Source organism: Athene cunicularia, assembly GCF_003259725.1.
Source record: "Athene cunicularia isolate RWA chromosome 15 unlocalized genomic scaffold, athCun1 chr15_part1, whole genome shotgun sequence".
Lineage (NCBI taxonomy): Eukaryota > Metazoa > Chordata > Aves > Strigiformes > Strigidae > Athene > Athene cunicularia.
In genome coordinates, this window is record NW_020799121.1 from 9,042,175 (window position 1) to 9,058,059 (window position 15,885).

The following is a 15,885-nucleotide window of genomic DNA, read 5'->3' on the forward strand; positions in this document are numbered from 1 at the left end:
AGAGGCAATGCCAAGTCCCTGGGCTGTAGCAGCTGCACTGAGTACGAGGAGCACACACAGCAGAAACCTGTTTGCTTTGCTGATGACGATGCTGGAGCTACTTCTGTGCCCAGCCCAGGGCATCTTTTGAGCCTGTACCTACCTTACCTTCAGTGCAGCCTGTTGCCCCGCAATACAGGTTTGGTAAACGCATGCTGTGAGACCACGAACAAAGCTTAGTATTGGGGCTTTGCCTCTTCATGGGGAGAAGGCAGCTGAGTGTGCTTTCCGGTGATACACACCCTTGTAAGGAGTGGTTCAGAGGGACCGTTCCACTTCCATGTTCTTGAAACACACATTTAATGTTGGCAACTCAGTATGAGACAAATAACTTGGATTGGAAATGTGTTGTTATTGCAGGAGATAAGTCATAGGTATGGAAGTTGGTTTCCTCTGATTGCCTGAAACACATCAGTTCAGAGGGACTTGCGCATCATTTTATGCTCACAGGTAGAAATAGTTTGCTTCCCGTAGTAAGGCACTTTAAGAACTCTGCTGGATAAATGCTGTATAGATGCATGTAATTCTTTTTCAGGCAGAATTTCATAGATGTGGAAAGAAATGGATTGTTTAGTACTGTTAAAATGTATCATTAAATACAGTTCTGAGGATGAAAAGAGAAGGAGAATTAACCAGTTTCAGGGGTAACTACCGATTCACCTCCCTCTTCTCTGTCTTATGCAGTAAAACTTCCCTCGTTCTTTCATCCTTCATTGTACTTCAGAGAGTTCTTGTAGTTAGTCAGACAGGCAATGGTTTTCTGAACCACTGTCTTCCAGTTCTGTGTCAGGCGGGGAGAAGGTGCTGCTAAACCTCCTCATCCTCTTGAATCGGACACATGTCTTCATCTAAATCTCACATGACTGCTTTGAACTACTGGGATCTTTTCCAGTTTTGGGTGCACATATTTGGTTCTACTACTGAAACTCCTTTAGTAATCACTGGGCTCGAAAGGGAAAGGGCACGAGCTTCACTCCATACTTAGCAGTGCACTGAAAGGGTGTGGGGATAGAGTCATGTCTGTGCTCCATTGAACAGCGACTAATCCTTATGAAATGAAACAGGAGACCTTGTCTGGCCTGAAGAGAAATGACCCATAGTCAAGCAGCTGTGGCATTTATCTGGGATATAGGGAAATAGTGGTGCGATGATGTATGCCTGGTGATACGTGACTAACTGCCTCCTCACCCCCAGTGCTGTACATCCAGTTCTCTGGGATTGGAAATCCCATCCTTATCCAGGAAAACAGTCCCGACTGGTGTTAGAAGTTGTGTATTCCCAGAAAAAGCAAGTCATCTGGGGTAAATCATCATCTTCATATGAAGCAAGATTTTCTTGAACATTCCTGACCCTTCCCTTCCATCTGTCCTTCCCCTTCTTCAGCAGATTTTGCCTCCTTAAAGAGCAAAACGGGGCTGAGGGGTAGAGGCAAGAGGTTACTGAACGTAAATGTAAAGCAATCTAGAGGACTGCAGACGGGGTGGTCACACCGCACTGCAAACTCATGCTGACTGCTGAGCACTGAGGATCCTGGCTGACAGGGTGAACATTATCTGGCCTGAGGCTGCTGCTGCCTTTTTCTGTTGTGTTTTCTTCAAAGCCAGGTGTCTGAATTCCCTGTGGATTTTATCTGAGGAGAATTTATCACTGATAAATAACTGTTTGTGTTGAATTTAGAGATGAGCTAAACTGTTTCATTTAATATTGCAGTTAGTACTTTTTCCTCTCCAGGTTTGCACAAACGCTAGCATTTGAAGGAAATAAATCTATCACTCAGATAATGTATTTGCCCTTGCTACCAAAATATATAAATAAAAATTACAAGGTCATTAGCCATATCAAAAGAAAGCAAAATGTGCCGTGCATTAAATAGCGACTTCCAGGATGGATTGGGCAAATAGCAGTATGCTAGAGTGTACTGCTCATTTCCCCTTCTGATCATAAAAATCAATTAATTCCTTTCTTTTTTGTGATGTTCCCCTTTGCACTGGAAACCCTCAGCATATGTCAGTCCAAATCTACGAGCAGTGTGTTTTTAGGTATCTTTCGTTTATCACATGTAAATTCCAGTGGCCAGTGATTTACTACAGAACTGTTTGGAAAGCAGCAAATAAATATTACCTAAGTATTAAGGTAAGTATTAAAAAAAAAAAACAACAAAAAAACAAAAAACCAAACTGGAGAAGATTATTTCATCTGCCACTTCAGAAGCAATTTATCTTTGTTCCTGGGAAGGCAGGTTAGGTGGAGAACTGCCTCAGTATTGTTTTGGAGAGCATCTTATGTTCAGTAAAAGACAACCTTGGAAAGTAATGGATTATTGCTTATATTTTAATCTTTCATTTCTTTCAGCTAGACTATAGTACTAGGTACAGACCTGAGGGAACTGAAACACATAAGCTTCACTCACCCTGCATCACTCCAGGTCTCTGATTCAGAGAGACAAGTCCTCTTTGTTTCCCACCACAGAGTTCAGACACTAAATAATCAACAGGAAAAAATTGCACAGTGTGGGTACAGTGGTGTCTGGGAAGGCTGGGTGGTAGTGACTCCACTCAGCCCCTGTTATCGATCTTCAGCTCAGGGATAGAGAGATAAGTGGTCATTTATTGCTGCTCATGTGACCGGCCTGCAGGTAAAGGTGTAGAGAATAGTTACACCCAAGGTTTCTCCTTTCCTCACTGCCTGGCAGCGAGCAGCTGAGAGGATGTAGGAGCACCGAGTGAGAAATGCATTTGCTGTGCTCACATCTGCTGCCAAGTGTGGCAGTAACCCCTGTTGTTGCTAAATAAATCCAAGTTTTGGTTAATGTCCAGATTCACCAAGACATCCTGTGCTAACACTTGTGTCTTTATTCTTGGGTAAAATTTCCATGGGACCAGGTGAGCCGGTGCTTGTTTCTTACTGATGAAGGTAGAGCAAAGTGTGTTTGTGAAGGGAGAATTGCTGCGCTGAAAATCGGTGAAGCCTACTGGGGCTAGATTAGAAAAAGAAAAGAATAATTAACTGACTCACAATCAAAGTCTTAGTTTCCATAATGAGAAAATAAGTGTGTTTTCATGTGCTTTTTTTCCTGTTGGTATTGTGCATGTGGGTAATTTGTTTCCTTCTCTTTCCCAAAGGTAATGTTCAAATCCCCACGTAAAAGGCTCTGGTGTGCAATAGGTCACCTGAAACACTTATGTACGCTAGATGTGTATCAGATTTTTCTGGCAGTCACATTTAAACAATTAAAAGTTTGTTAGTTGATTTGGAGAGCTGATACAGTACCCCCCGGTGTATACAGTGCCAAACACATCCAGATGATACAAGTGATTTTTGTGGAAGTTTCAGTAACAAGCACTAAGTTAAATTAGTCCCTATGATAAGAGGTTACCACCTTATAAATTATCTTCTGCCTAATGATTCCAAGAACAGTGACATTATGGGGAAGGACTTGAAGCTTTATGGCATCTAAACTTACATACCTAACACAGCCCAGCTGCATTCACCTTGGACTGATCTATAGTCAATGTGCAGAGAGAGGAGTTTCACCCCCAGAGCAGGTAAATCGAGCAATCATTCTGAATCATTTAATAGTACCCATCTCTGACTAGGGAAAAGTCTACTTAGAGCATCTGAAAAGAAGTAATTTTGTTACCTTAAAAAAAGAAATTAAAAAAAAAAAAAAAGAAATAAGAGAAAAAATAATAATCATGTAATTGTTTTTTGCCCCAACTCTCCCAGGTCTGGCAGTGTGGAGGAAGCATGGAGGTGTTACCCTGTTCTCGCGTGGCACATATTGAACGCACAAAGAAACCCTACAACAACGACATCGATTACTATGCAAAGCGCAACGCCCTGCGGGCGGCCGAGGTCTGGATGGATGATTTCAAGTCGCATGTTTACATGGCGTGGAACATCCCCATGGCAGTGAGTACAGGTCACGCGCTCTCCCGACCAGAGGCAGAACCGTGGATGGCTGCTCCTAGTTAGCCCTCTGAGGTGAAGGGTATTGCTACGGTTGTACAAAGTCAGCTAAGCTTAGGGGGACGGGTGCTTTCATGCTGGTGTGTGCTTAATACAGAGAGTTCTGCCGTATAAACTTGCTTCCTCAGTGTAAGTTTTGTTGTACGCTTAGGAGCAGTGGCACAGATTTATAATTTAACTAGAGCACGATGTTTCAGGTTTATGTGCTTCCTCAGAAGTAGTCGTTAATTTGGGATGCCATTAAGCTTTGAGGTGTTCATATGCTACAGTGGTGAGGACTACAGAAATGTCCATAAATAAATATCATCATTCATTGTGAGACTCAGTAGGCCTCACCAGCATAAAAAACAAAGTATGTGATAAAAGAATCGCACATTAACTAGCTTTATTGTCTACAGGCTGAGTTGCAATGTGGACACATTCTGTTTCTTACTGCGCGTACAAATTGTAGATGGCAGGTGGGGACCTCTAGGAATCCATGTAATATAAATATTAGATAAACTGTAGGTTCAATTTATCACTTTATTCTGTAACTGTATCACATGCTACATCTCCACTGAGCATAATTCTTGAAGAGAAGAGATATATGTTATGTCCCAGTCAGGTGGAAGCTGACTGCTGCTGTATTCTTTAGTGGTATTTGCATACAAATTATTCATGTGAAGGGGCAAAGGGAGAACAGCTGAGGGGAAGCATAGTCTGATCAGTAGGAAATGATGGTTTAGTTATCCTTATATGAAGAGTTTGTCCAGAGCAGATTGAAGTAAATGGAAACAGGAATGTTCCTATCAGAACGGGAAAAGATGCCAACCTCGCAGTGTCTCTGTGAATATTCAGTTATGACATAGTCCGTCAGAGTCATGGGAGTCTTGTCACAGACTTCCTTGGATTTAGTCTGTCCCCTAAATATCTACTTGTACTTTGGTACCTAGGAAATATATCAAAACCCATTTTTGTTCATTCCTGTTGTAGTTTTGAAAATGCATATACCTAAAGGAGCAATATTTCATTCTTCTCCAAGTGATATCTGAGTATGTCAGAAGTGCACACATATCTGAATTTCCCTTACTGCTGTTCAGTATTGGGCACTGTCTCTATGTAGATGTGTTTTGGTGACTTCTTTTGACATGAGAAATAATTGCAGAGAATTATTTTGCCTTAACAAATGGCAATACTGCATAACTTCTTTTCCACACAAGATTTCCATGATAGGACAAAGACAGAGCAGTGTCCGTCTAAGTTTTTAGGGGCATTTTGGCCCTGTCTGCATCCATTTGATAAAATGGCTGGTTTCAAATAGGAGATGAACAAGTAATCTTGGTAAATTTGTTTGCTTGAAGCCATCTGCAAATGAATTCTGAGAAAAGATGAGATATTTAAATAAACATTTACACCAAAACATGATTTCCTTTAATATCTCTGAGATTACTTATTGATGTAGTTTTCTGCACTGAGTTATACAGCACTGCTTTAAAAAAAACCCAGGCACATCTACATTAAGAGACATAAAATCAGCAGAAGTACTGAACATTAAAATTTTCTTTACATAAAAGAAATTGATTGATAAAATGTGCATCATAAAAAATAACCCCATTAGCTCTCAGGAAAAGGAAGCTAGTGTTAGCATTCGCAGAGTTGTTCCACTGTGGTGTGCAGTCTAGATGACTAAGAAGTACTCTGCTGTTACAAGCCATAAGAAAAACCTGCAGGAGAACTAGAAACCTTGCTGCTTGGTTAAAAAGGATACATCCACGTACCACATTCTGTGGACAGCTCGTCCTTGTACCTTCACCTGTAGCCACACGTGATGACTGCAGCTGATACGGAAGCAAGCGCAGCATTTTCATAGCTGCTCAACTTGCTGCTCTCCAGTTGTGTAGGCATGTTGTTCTCCCCTACCCAAACCCATCCAAGTGAACCCTTTCATAACTCAAACCGTCTTTTTCACAAGTTGTGGAGGGTCTGTGCATAATGTGATCTTCGGACACATCTGCAAGATCATATTCCTATAACCTTCAGGAGCAGGTCAGTATAGCTTTATTGTAGTTAACCAAATATTTGGTGTGACCCTGCTTATGATGTATTCCTTGACAATTTTAGTGATAAAGGAATCTTATATTGAGTGATTTATTGTACTGAGTGCCTCCGAGAATTGCTCTCCTTCCCTGTAGCCCGAAGTAGGACGTAAATTAACATTCATTTGAATGGATACTGCACAGAGAGCTCCTGACAAAGTGTGCATCAGCAAGCAGCAGTGAGCACAGCAAACTCTTTATGTGGCAAACAGAAAAACCTGTTCAGTATTACACTTGTATTCTCTCCTGAAAACTAGACATCTGCTGGGGACTCTAATAAACCCTGAGCTAAGATTTGCTGCTGTCTTGTAACCTAGCACTGGACATAATTTGTAAAATGTACAGAAATCTTTCTGGAGGAAATGTCCAAAGCACTTAAGACAAATCCATGCAAAACTCCCCAGTTTCAGTCCATTTGATTCATATTGTGTCGGAAAAGACTTTTAGATGAGGTAACTCTTACTGTCTTAATGTTAACCTGTAATGATTTATAGTGGTTTAAATCAACAGACACTAACTCAGAACCTGGCATTTTTTAAATGGCTGCATTTCATCACAATGGTTTGATTCTTCCAGCCTATGTTTTTCATGGGATTTGTATTCAAACATGAATTAAATTCTGAAGTAGAATTATAAAGAAGGTTTTGAGTTTCATTGCATTTTATGGCTCAAATCTGCAAAGGAGCACCAGTTCCAGTAAAAACTGAATGCTGGCCTATACAAATGTTTAATAGAGCTTTATGACTTTTTGAGCAGCTCTGCTTTGAAGTTTGAACAGGTCTGTTCTGATCTCATTTACAGTAGTGAATACCCAAGGCTGTTACTCGAGTAAACCATGATCAAGCTGTCATAGCTCAGATCAGAATTACCACCTAGATTCCTAATGAATCTGAAATCAAGTTCAGGTTTGATTGCAAACATTTAGAATTGCTCTAAGTAACAACATTCTTCTTGTATTCTTATTATTTTGATTTGTGTTTGGTTTGTGCTTGTTTGTTATCCTTCTTTTTTCACTGACTTTCATTAATATTTATTGTCTGCTCTCAACAGCAGCTGTTTGATGAGCTGCTACTTACAAAAGAGAAAGAAGAAAGGGAAATACAGCTTGATATACCAAATGAAATCCAGTTTGGTTTCAGTAAAGAAAACAACCGTAAAGTCAATGCAGTGAGATTTCTTTATTCTTTTTCTGCTTTGCAGAACCCTGGAGTTGACTTTGGAGACGTTTCTGAAAGAATAGCTCTACGACAGCGACTGCAGTGCCGGAGTTTTAAGTGGTACTTGGAGAATGTCTATCCTGAAATGAGGGTTTATAATAATACAGTCACTTATGGAGAGGTACTGTATGTCTTTGAAAATACAACATGGCTGCGTTAGAGCAATCCTTTCATATTAGTGGTGGGTATCAGGATGTACTGAGCAATCTGTAGTCAGCATGGTAGTAGTAACAGAAACTCCCTCCTGTACTTTTAAACAACACTAAGAAGTGTGGCTTTGAGAAGCACGGTCCCTCTCCTTGGAGCCCATCAGGTGAAATCATTCTCACTAATGATGATATGCAACATCTTTGGCTTTCATTTTAGAATAGAGCAGCTCTGCGAACATAAATTCGATGTAATCGTTTTCCCAAATAGGACACTAAAGACATCATCAAAAACATCAGTCAAAGAGAGATAAAATAATTACAGTTAATGAGAACAGTTGAATTTGAATTTTAGGTAAAAAACCACCCCTTTTTTTGGGTTTTACCAAACTCTTTGAAGGATTACGTTCACTTTATTAATTCAATTTTGCAATTCTCTTTGTTCAGGACAAAAAGCAACATATCCTTGTTCAGATTATGAGGTGAGGCTACCATTTGGCAGCTCTTTATCTCATCATGAAAAAGTCGTTAGAGGAAAAACAATTTTGCTGTTTTCATTTTCACTTGGTGTACCAGTAATGAGTAAGACCTTGGAACACGTACTCGGAGATGGCTGAGTGGATAGGTTACCTAACCCTAATAAAATGACATATCCAAATGTGATAGAAATGTGTAGACGTTCGGTTCACCTCATCTGTCTGGATCATTTCTTTCTCTTCTGTGAACCAATCAAAACTCCCACATGCACTTGACCCCAATCTTTAAAGAAGTCAGATGTGCCTTCTGTAACTCTTTAAATCTGTATCACGTGCCTGTGATATAAGGACGGCTGTCACTTATGACTGTGAACTGGAGCGAAGTTCTAGGAGCTCTCTCGCTGCATAATGTTTTTAAGATTCTGTTTTAATTGTCTACCTGAACTACAATTAAATCCAAAAGCAATATATTTCCACTCAAGACAACTAAACGGACATTCTTCCTTTCTGTTCCATTTGATTGACTTCATATAAAAATAAGTCAGGCACTTCAGATATTGATACAAAGTGCAAGTTTTATTGCATAATACCACTTTGCATCCTAATATAACTATCTCTGGCAGTAACTGAGGAAAGACATTTAGTAAATTCAACAGCAGCTATTAGTAACTGTCAGCTCTGAGAAGGCTGTTAACTGCGAAGAACATTGGCAGAACTGCCAATGTTGTGTCAATTATACCAGACGGTTAGCAAGCTGGGCTCTGAAAAGAAGTTTGTTTCTGCTCAGTGGTCACATAGAAGGTTCTTGAGTCAAACAGGTAGTTTAAGCGATGCAAGTATCTGATTCATCAAAATTTATAATAAAATGGAGCCACACAAGCTATTTAGCTAACATAAACTGACATACTTCCCTTTCAGTCTTACAGGCCCATAATGAAAAAAATAGAGGCTTCATCCTAATGACATCAAGCTTGTTATTAAATATTTTCTCTTCTGGTTATTTTCCTGGAGGAAAAGATGTCTGGGTTTTAGTGAGTTTAAAGGAAAATGAATGTATTGAGTAGATGTGAAACAGATTGAAACTGTAGTAAAAATATATTTCCTAGTGACTCAATTCACATTTTTTTTAAAGCTGTGTCATAAAGCTGTCTTAATCTTCTTTAGCCTTTATAGTACCCGAGTTATAAAATAAACCTCCTGAAATTCAACTGTTGGTAAGCCCCTTTATCCCATCAGATTCCCTGTTATGCTTGTACACTATAATATGAAGGAGTATTTACTGGTTTTCCTGACACCTCATGCAACAGCTTTTTCTATATTATGGGGGTGGCCAACCAAATACTCCAGAGTCTAAACCAAAACTGACCTGTTGACTGTTTCACAATGTCCAGCAAAATAACTTCTTGTTTAAGATACCTATAAAATTTTTCTATGTCCAAAATATGTGTGTAATACTTCTAGCTTGAAGAGAAAGGCAGGCCTGAAATTTCACAAGAGTTCTAGCTTGGTTTCATAGACTTGTATATTCTTGTCTGGGGAGGCAGATGAATTTTTTATTTCATTGGATCTCTGAACCCATACTTTAAATATACTGAAAGCCTTCCAACACTGCTCATCATTGCTGTATCCTTCCACAGCGATGTGCTTTATGTCACTTCTGTACCTAACCATATACTACATTCTCAACTTAAATAAAACTTTTTCACATGCTTTTTTTTATTTTTATGTAAGCAATAGGAGCAAACAAAAGGGTGCCACATCCAACACCAATCCTGGGTAGTTCCTATGCTGCTTGGTGAAGTCACATTCTCAACATATATAGGGTCAAAATTTGTATGTACACAAGGGTAATTTGGAGAAAAATTTGTCCTGGGTTTCTTTGAGTGAATTTTATGGGGTTTTGATCCTTGAGTAATTACTGAAAATATAACTTTAACCCAAGCTATATAAAGACAGCAGGTTGTCCAACTAATCTTTTTCTGAAGCAAATTCACTATTGGCATCCTGTCATATCTGGAGAATAAACATGTGTTTCTTGGAGAACAGTTTTGCATACTAGTTGTTTCAATATCTGTAGTGCAGCTAAGATTTCGCTGGATTGGACAAGCACATACGGATTGATGTCTCATACAAGTGTTTTCTTTCTGATTGGTTATAGGTGCGTAACAGCAAAGCTAGTGGCTACTGCTTAGATCAGGGAGCCGAAGAGGATGACAAAGCAATCCTTTATCCATGCCATGGAATGTCCTCTCAGGTAAATGGCTAAAATCCCATAACTGGTGAGAAAATTTTAAGTTGAAAAATTTTCAGAAGACACAAAAAGTAGTTTGGTCCGTTTGAGTTGAGTTTGGCAGTGTATTCCTGAGTTACAACGGAAAATATCTGGCTTTACTCTAGTCTTTTCGGGTGTCATTTCCAAGGTTGTTCAGCGTGACAATCTAGACATTAAAGATACCAGTTAGGAAAACAGAAGAATCATGATTATTTGTTTTAATAACAGAGAAATCCACCGAAGATTAATGAATTTAGACAGTTCGTGTGAGTGAGCAGCTCTTCTCATTATGACTCATCCTAGGAATAGTACCTTTTCAGATTAACTGTTCATTGGTCCAATAGGCTCCCGTGCAGAAATAATTTAGCAAGATGCTGATGTGATTCCCCAAGTAGGCAAAAAGCTAAGCACATATTTAACATCAGCTTCAAAGGGAATTAAGAATATCTTTTAAGTTAATACTTTTTAAAAACAGATTTTTTTTTGTCAGTCCCTGTGCATATTATTATTTTCTTACAGAATATTTTAAAACAATATTTCTTCTTTCCATGCTTATAATGATGTTACTTGTTTTTTAAATACAAGTTGGATATTATTTAAATCCAGGACTTGATCTTCTTCTGAAATGTAATTCTAGTTTCTTTTGAAGTACCATCTGAATCAAAACTATGTTAATGAACATTCTCATGCGTAAATAAACTCTGACCTTTACACGAACTTAACAATTATCTGAAGTTCAGTCATACATATATTGATTTGGAGTCCTGGCTCATACATCACCATGTAGGCATAGCAAGAGTTGCAAAATATAAATATTGCCTGTTGTGCTTAATTGCAAGCTGTTGAAGAGTCATACCTTATTAGAGCAAAGACAGACAGTAATTCCTACTGAGAAAATGTCCACCTTTGGCAGGATCATTTTGGAACATTTGACTGACACTTTCCTAGTAGAGGTGGATGGAACAGCCTTTGAGTAAGGTAACAAATAGTGTTGCTTAATTAAATGTAAATGAACTTTTCAAAAAGACTCTAGTTAGAGATGTCAAGGCACTCAGACTTGAGTCTCTTGCTCTGTTCCAATTCTGACAAGAAAGTTGCTAATTTAAGTCCTTCCAGAAAGACCCTTTGCAACATCTAATCTCCTATCATCATGCTAGCATTGAGAAGAATAATGAAATATATGGTTCTGACTGTAATTTATTTTGCAATTTAAGTCTTTAACCTACTTGTTTGCCTCCATGACTCCTTTTTCATAGAATATGCTTTGATTTCCAGAAGAAAGCAAATAGATGAGGGCATATATAACTGTGAATTTATTTGAAAGGAAGTACAAAGTGCCCAGCTTCTCCTGACTACCTCTGGTAAATTTGGGGGCATAAGGTAGCTCACGTCTCAGCATCCAGCTCTGACCGATTTTTTTACATTAAGGAACAGGTAATTTTAATTTTAGTAGGATGTAAATATGTTGCCTAGTAGATGGCCTCTTTTGAATTGTGGGCCCTAGAATAGACACTGGGCAGCCCTTCTCAGGTGCAAATAGTGATACACAAAGTACTTGCTACCCAAGATATTGATGTTGGGTAGTGACCATTTAAATCTCTTTTGGTTCACTTCTGTTACAGGTCTTCAGTGTATGTGAATTTTCTGGAAGAGCCTGAAAAACTGGTTTTAGATTTTACATTACAGACACAAGCTAGAGCCCTTTTGTTACTAGCACTGTACAAACACAAAGGAAGAGAAAATCACTCTTCCCAAACCCTTAAATTTCAAAGTATTCTGTGTGTAAGAATTATGAAAGTATGGGAAAGGCAAAATGTTAATCTACCAAATCATCCTGTAGCACTTTCCATTTCCCTTTTTTTTTTTTTTTTTTTTAAAAAAAAAAAAAAAAAGTTTTCATTCTGTGAGAAACACCAAGCAGAAGGTAGAAGTGATGTATTATCTAAGTTGAGTATTTCATAGACAAGCATGGGTTGGAGCCACTCAAATGCAGCCGAGTTAATTAATGATTACACAGCTGGAAAACTTCTATCATCTCACCACAATTTACAAAATTAATTCAGTATGAGAACCACAGCTGCACAAACCCTAATCAAGGATATTCAAGCACATAGCATGAAAGGTGTTGACAGCAAGCGTTCTAATATATTAAATAAACATTTTTAAGGCCCCTCTTCTAATCAGCCTGGGTGAGCAGAGTTGTCTATTATGTTTAGCTTTCAGTTTCTGACGTTTTTCATCTCAAGCATAGGGCATAAAATACCCCTACTGAGTTGAGATTTGGGTGAGTCGTATATGCCTACTGAATATAAATGAATATAAATAGGGAACTCATTTTCACCAGTTAGGTTGTCACTGGTGCTTGATGTGTGCTACTGGTGTGAAAGCCTCTCCCTGTTCAGCTACAGTCTTGTTTGTTTTTCATACTCTTCAATTCTGACAAGCAAATTACCAGTGATTTTAGTATACATATGGTTCCGCTGAAACTAACAGAAATCAGTCAAGTGTTTAAAGAAAGCTGAGGTAGGAATAAGATTACGGTTCCTCTGTGGTAAAATGTTTTTTAATTCTACTTCTTACCCTTCTATTTCCCTTACATACTGCACACCTCTGGTGTTGTCCTCCTGCATTACCAGTGAAAAATAAAACCACTCCACTGTTACTGCTCCATAAACAAAGTGCCTTTCCCTGTGTTTATTCTGAAGATCAATTTTTACCATGATAAATCACATCTTTTCGATGACATCAGCTATTAAATTTCTTTATTCAAACAGGGACAAGATCTTTTATGGATGCTCTGGAATGCATTTAGCCTGAGTTTACATCAATTTAGCTTAATGAATTTGACTCAAGCCAAGTCAGGGTATGCTAACAGTCAGGAATATCCAGACAAGGTTTGCATCAGTCTAAGTTGATTTCAAAACTCACTTCACAGAAAAGTAGTGTAATTTTTATGTGTGTTCATTAGAGCTGCAATTTAAATCTAATCCCTTTCAGGAAAAAGGTTTGCAAATACTGCTGGGAGAGCATTAGGAAATAGTCCAGGGCTAGAGAAGATTCAAAAAAACAGAGCGATATATTGGGGGTCTTGAAGTGCCTTGCCTCTGTGTGTGGCTTGTCTTGCACAATCACCTGTAAACCCATTGGTTCTACAGCACTGCATTATACCCTTTTGTTGTACAAGAAATTAAAAAAAAAAAAAAAAACAAAACACAAAAGTACAAAAGTGGGGGGTGAGGCAGATGACACAACCCCCAAAAGTGGAATGTGTTGTTCTGGAAGCTTCTTAGAATGATTATAGGATGTGCAGGTTTTGAACCATCTGAGAGCACTTATACGGCCTCAGTGGAAATATTCACTGTCTCAGGGTCTGTCTTGACTGCTGTGATGTGGAGCTGATTATATGGTATGTGAAAGAAGAGGAGAAGTTAATAAAATGGCATCCTGGGATAGAAGCGCCCTGGTGAACAGCCTCCTTCTCCGCCTTCCTCTCTTCCCTTTTCACACCGAGAGAAAAGAGGAGGCACTGCAACTGTGAAAGCGAGAACTCCCTCGGCATTGAGATCAAGCAGAAAGAAGGGAGATCTCAGCGTTCCTGGAGCTCGCAGCTATGCAAACAGATGGAATAAGAGGAGATGAAAGGCTTTACTTAAACTGTTGCTTGAGGGCAGATATTTAACATTTTGCTTGGTAGAGCTGTGGTTTTCCGCAGTTGCACACTGGGTAGCAGGTCTGATTGCTCGGGGCGGATGAAAAGGCAGTTTCTTAACTTGCAGAAAGCCATGGGTGAGATTCTGTAACAAACCTGGAAGTTTGGTAACTATTTCTCTTGTGATCTGTTTGTCTTACAGTGACAAGTATTCTGGAGGTTTAAGGTATTTTCAGTTCCTATATAGCTCGATTTCTGTGTCGGCTTACAGCTTGCTTAACCTGCAGGGCTAAAGGATCAGTAAAGATTTGCTTTTGTTTGGAGAACAAGAGCAAGAGAGAGGAGTTAAATTTAGTGTGTAAAGCTACCAGACCCACCTGTCTAACTGTTTCCTACAATTACCTGTTGTTATTTTGTGCTTTTTTTTTGCTTGACTGGAGATTAGCAAGAATGGTTTTTCTGAAGTCAAATCCCTCAATTAAAATCTGGCATTTACTGATGCTCCTGACATTCCAGAGGCAGCTCACTATTTTTGCATCAGATGTGGTGGCTTTGATAAACAACCTTTGACATCTCTTCCATTCTGCTCAGATTTCTGAACGGTGAATGGAAACGTATCCTATGTTATCACAGGTACAGCAGATAGTATCAGGATTAGATCTTGGAGTATTTAATAGAGCACTTGGCTTCAGTGTCGTTTATGTGGATCCTTCAGCAAAGCTCCACCCTCGGGTATAAAACTCTATGTTCTGCAGCTTGCAATGGGAGTATGTGGATACCTGAGGCTCTCAGCCCATCAAGGCTTGCACGCACTTTTTATTTTTCCAATGAATGGGATTGAATATTCCATAATAAAGGGGACTTTGTCATTTGATTTGAGCAGGCTGGCATTGGGAATGGATTTGGTGTGAAGTATCATGCCCTCAAGTTCTAATGCAGATTCAGAAGTTAGTTCTTTTTTGGTATGGTGGTGGCACTTAAGATCAAATTTGAACACGGCAGGTGCAATTTTCACTGTTTCATTGACTCTGTATCCCAGTTCCTGCTTTCTAATCTACAGTAATAAGCAACTTTAATGCTTATTTTATTTTCACAGTTTATGTCGTCTCTAAGAAGTTATGGTATGGTCTCTTTGGAGGGACACGTTATTAACTGTATAGTAGTTTCGTGAACCTTAATTTCTGATCTCTTTTTGCAGGCACTAAAACTTTTCTACATACTGTGGTCTGAACTGAGATAATTGTGGGTGTTTTTCTAGAATTTTATTTTATTTTAGGAAGAGCCTAAGTTTTTATGACTGTTGGAACTCTTGCAGAAAGCAGATTCAGGAAAATTAAGCCCATGATATTGCATTTAGTCTTGCCGTTGTATAGATACCAGTTTCCTGCACCGAGCCATCTCCAACTCTGTTGAGCTGTCATACAACTGCCACTTTCAATACTGGAGATAGTTTAATAGAGTTAGTGTATCTTCCACTTCTCAGCCCTAAGCAGAAATGGTAGTTTATGCTTTTACAGGCTTCTGTATAACATCTTTCCCAAGTATGTGGCTACTGCGATGCAGAGTGCATGCAAATCTGGCTATTGAGATTCTACAGACAAATATTTTAGACCATTTTAATACCGACACAGAAAATGCTGCTCATCTTAAACCACAGGGAAAGTTGTTCCTATGCTACAGAGCAGGTAGCCCATTATAAAAAGCGGTTCTGATAAGGCAAAGCTAACCAGATTGCTAGGTAGTGTTTTGGGACCTGGAGAGGTATAATAAAGGCTGCAGGATGAACACATTTTCCAGTCAGTGTAAGTTTTGGCTATGTCTACAGTCCATTTGAATTCTGCTGAGTACCTATTAGATATGAGAAATATGAAATACACAGGCAGGTTTTACTTTTTAAAAAAAAAAAAAAAAAAGTTTGTGGGTTGTGGTTTTTTTTTTTCCCCTCCTTTATATGGGGAAAAAAGGAAATTTCTCTGAGTTGGCAGTCCATTCATATGTCCTCCATATCTTTACAGTGAAAGAAAAAAAAAAAAAAAAAAAAG

General features: G+C 38.9%; 1 protein-coding gene across 3 annotated transcripts in view; it reads left to right on the forward strand.

Moving 5' to 3' along the window:
* The window catches only part of GALNT9 (polypeptide N-acetylgalactosaminyltransferase 9), a 155,646-nt gene that overhangs the window by 133,078 nt on the left and 6,683 nt on the right, over positions 1-15,885 (forward strand). For all 3 annotated transcript variants that reach the window (XM_026859670.1, XM_026859671.1, XM_026859672.1), the window contains 3 exons: positions 3,766-3,951; positions 7,284-7,421; positions 10,081-10,176. In XM_026859670.1, coding sequence (XP_026715471.1) covers positions 3,766-3,951; positions 7,284-7,421; positions 10,081-10,176 — 420 coding nt within the window. The remainder of the gene's footprint in view (positions 1-3,765; positions 3,952-7,283; positions 7,422-10,080; positions 10,177-15,885) is intronic.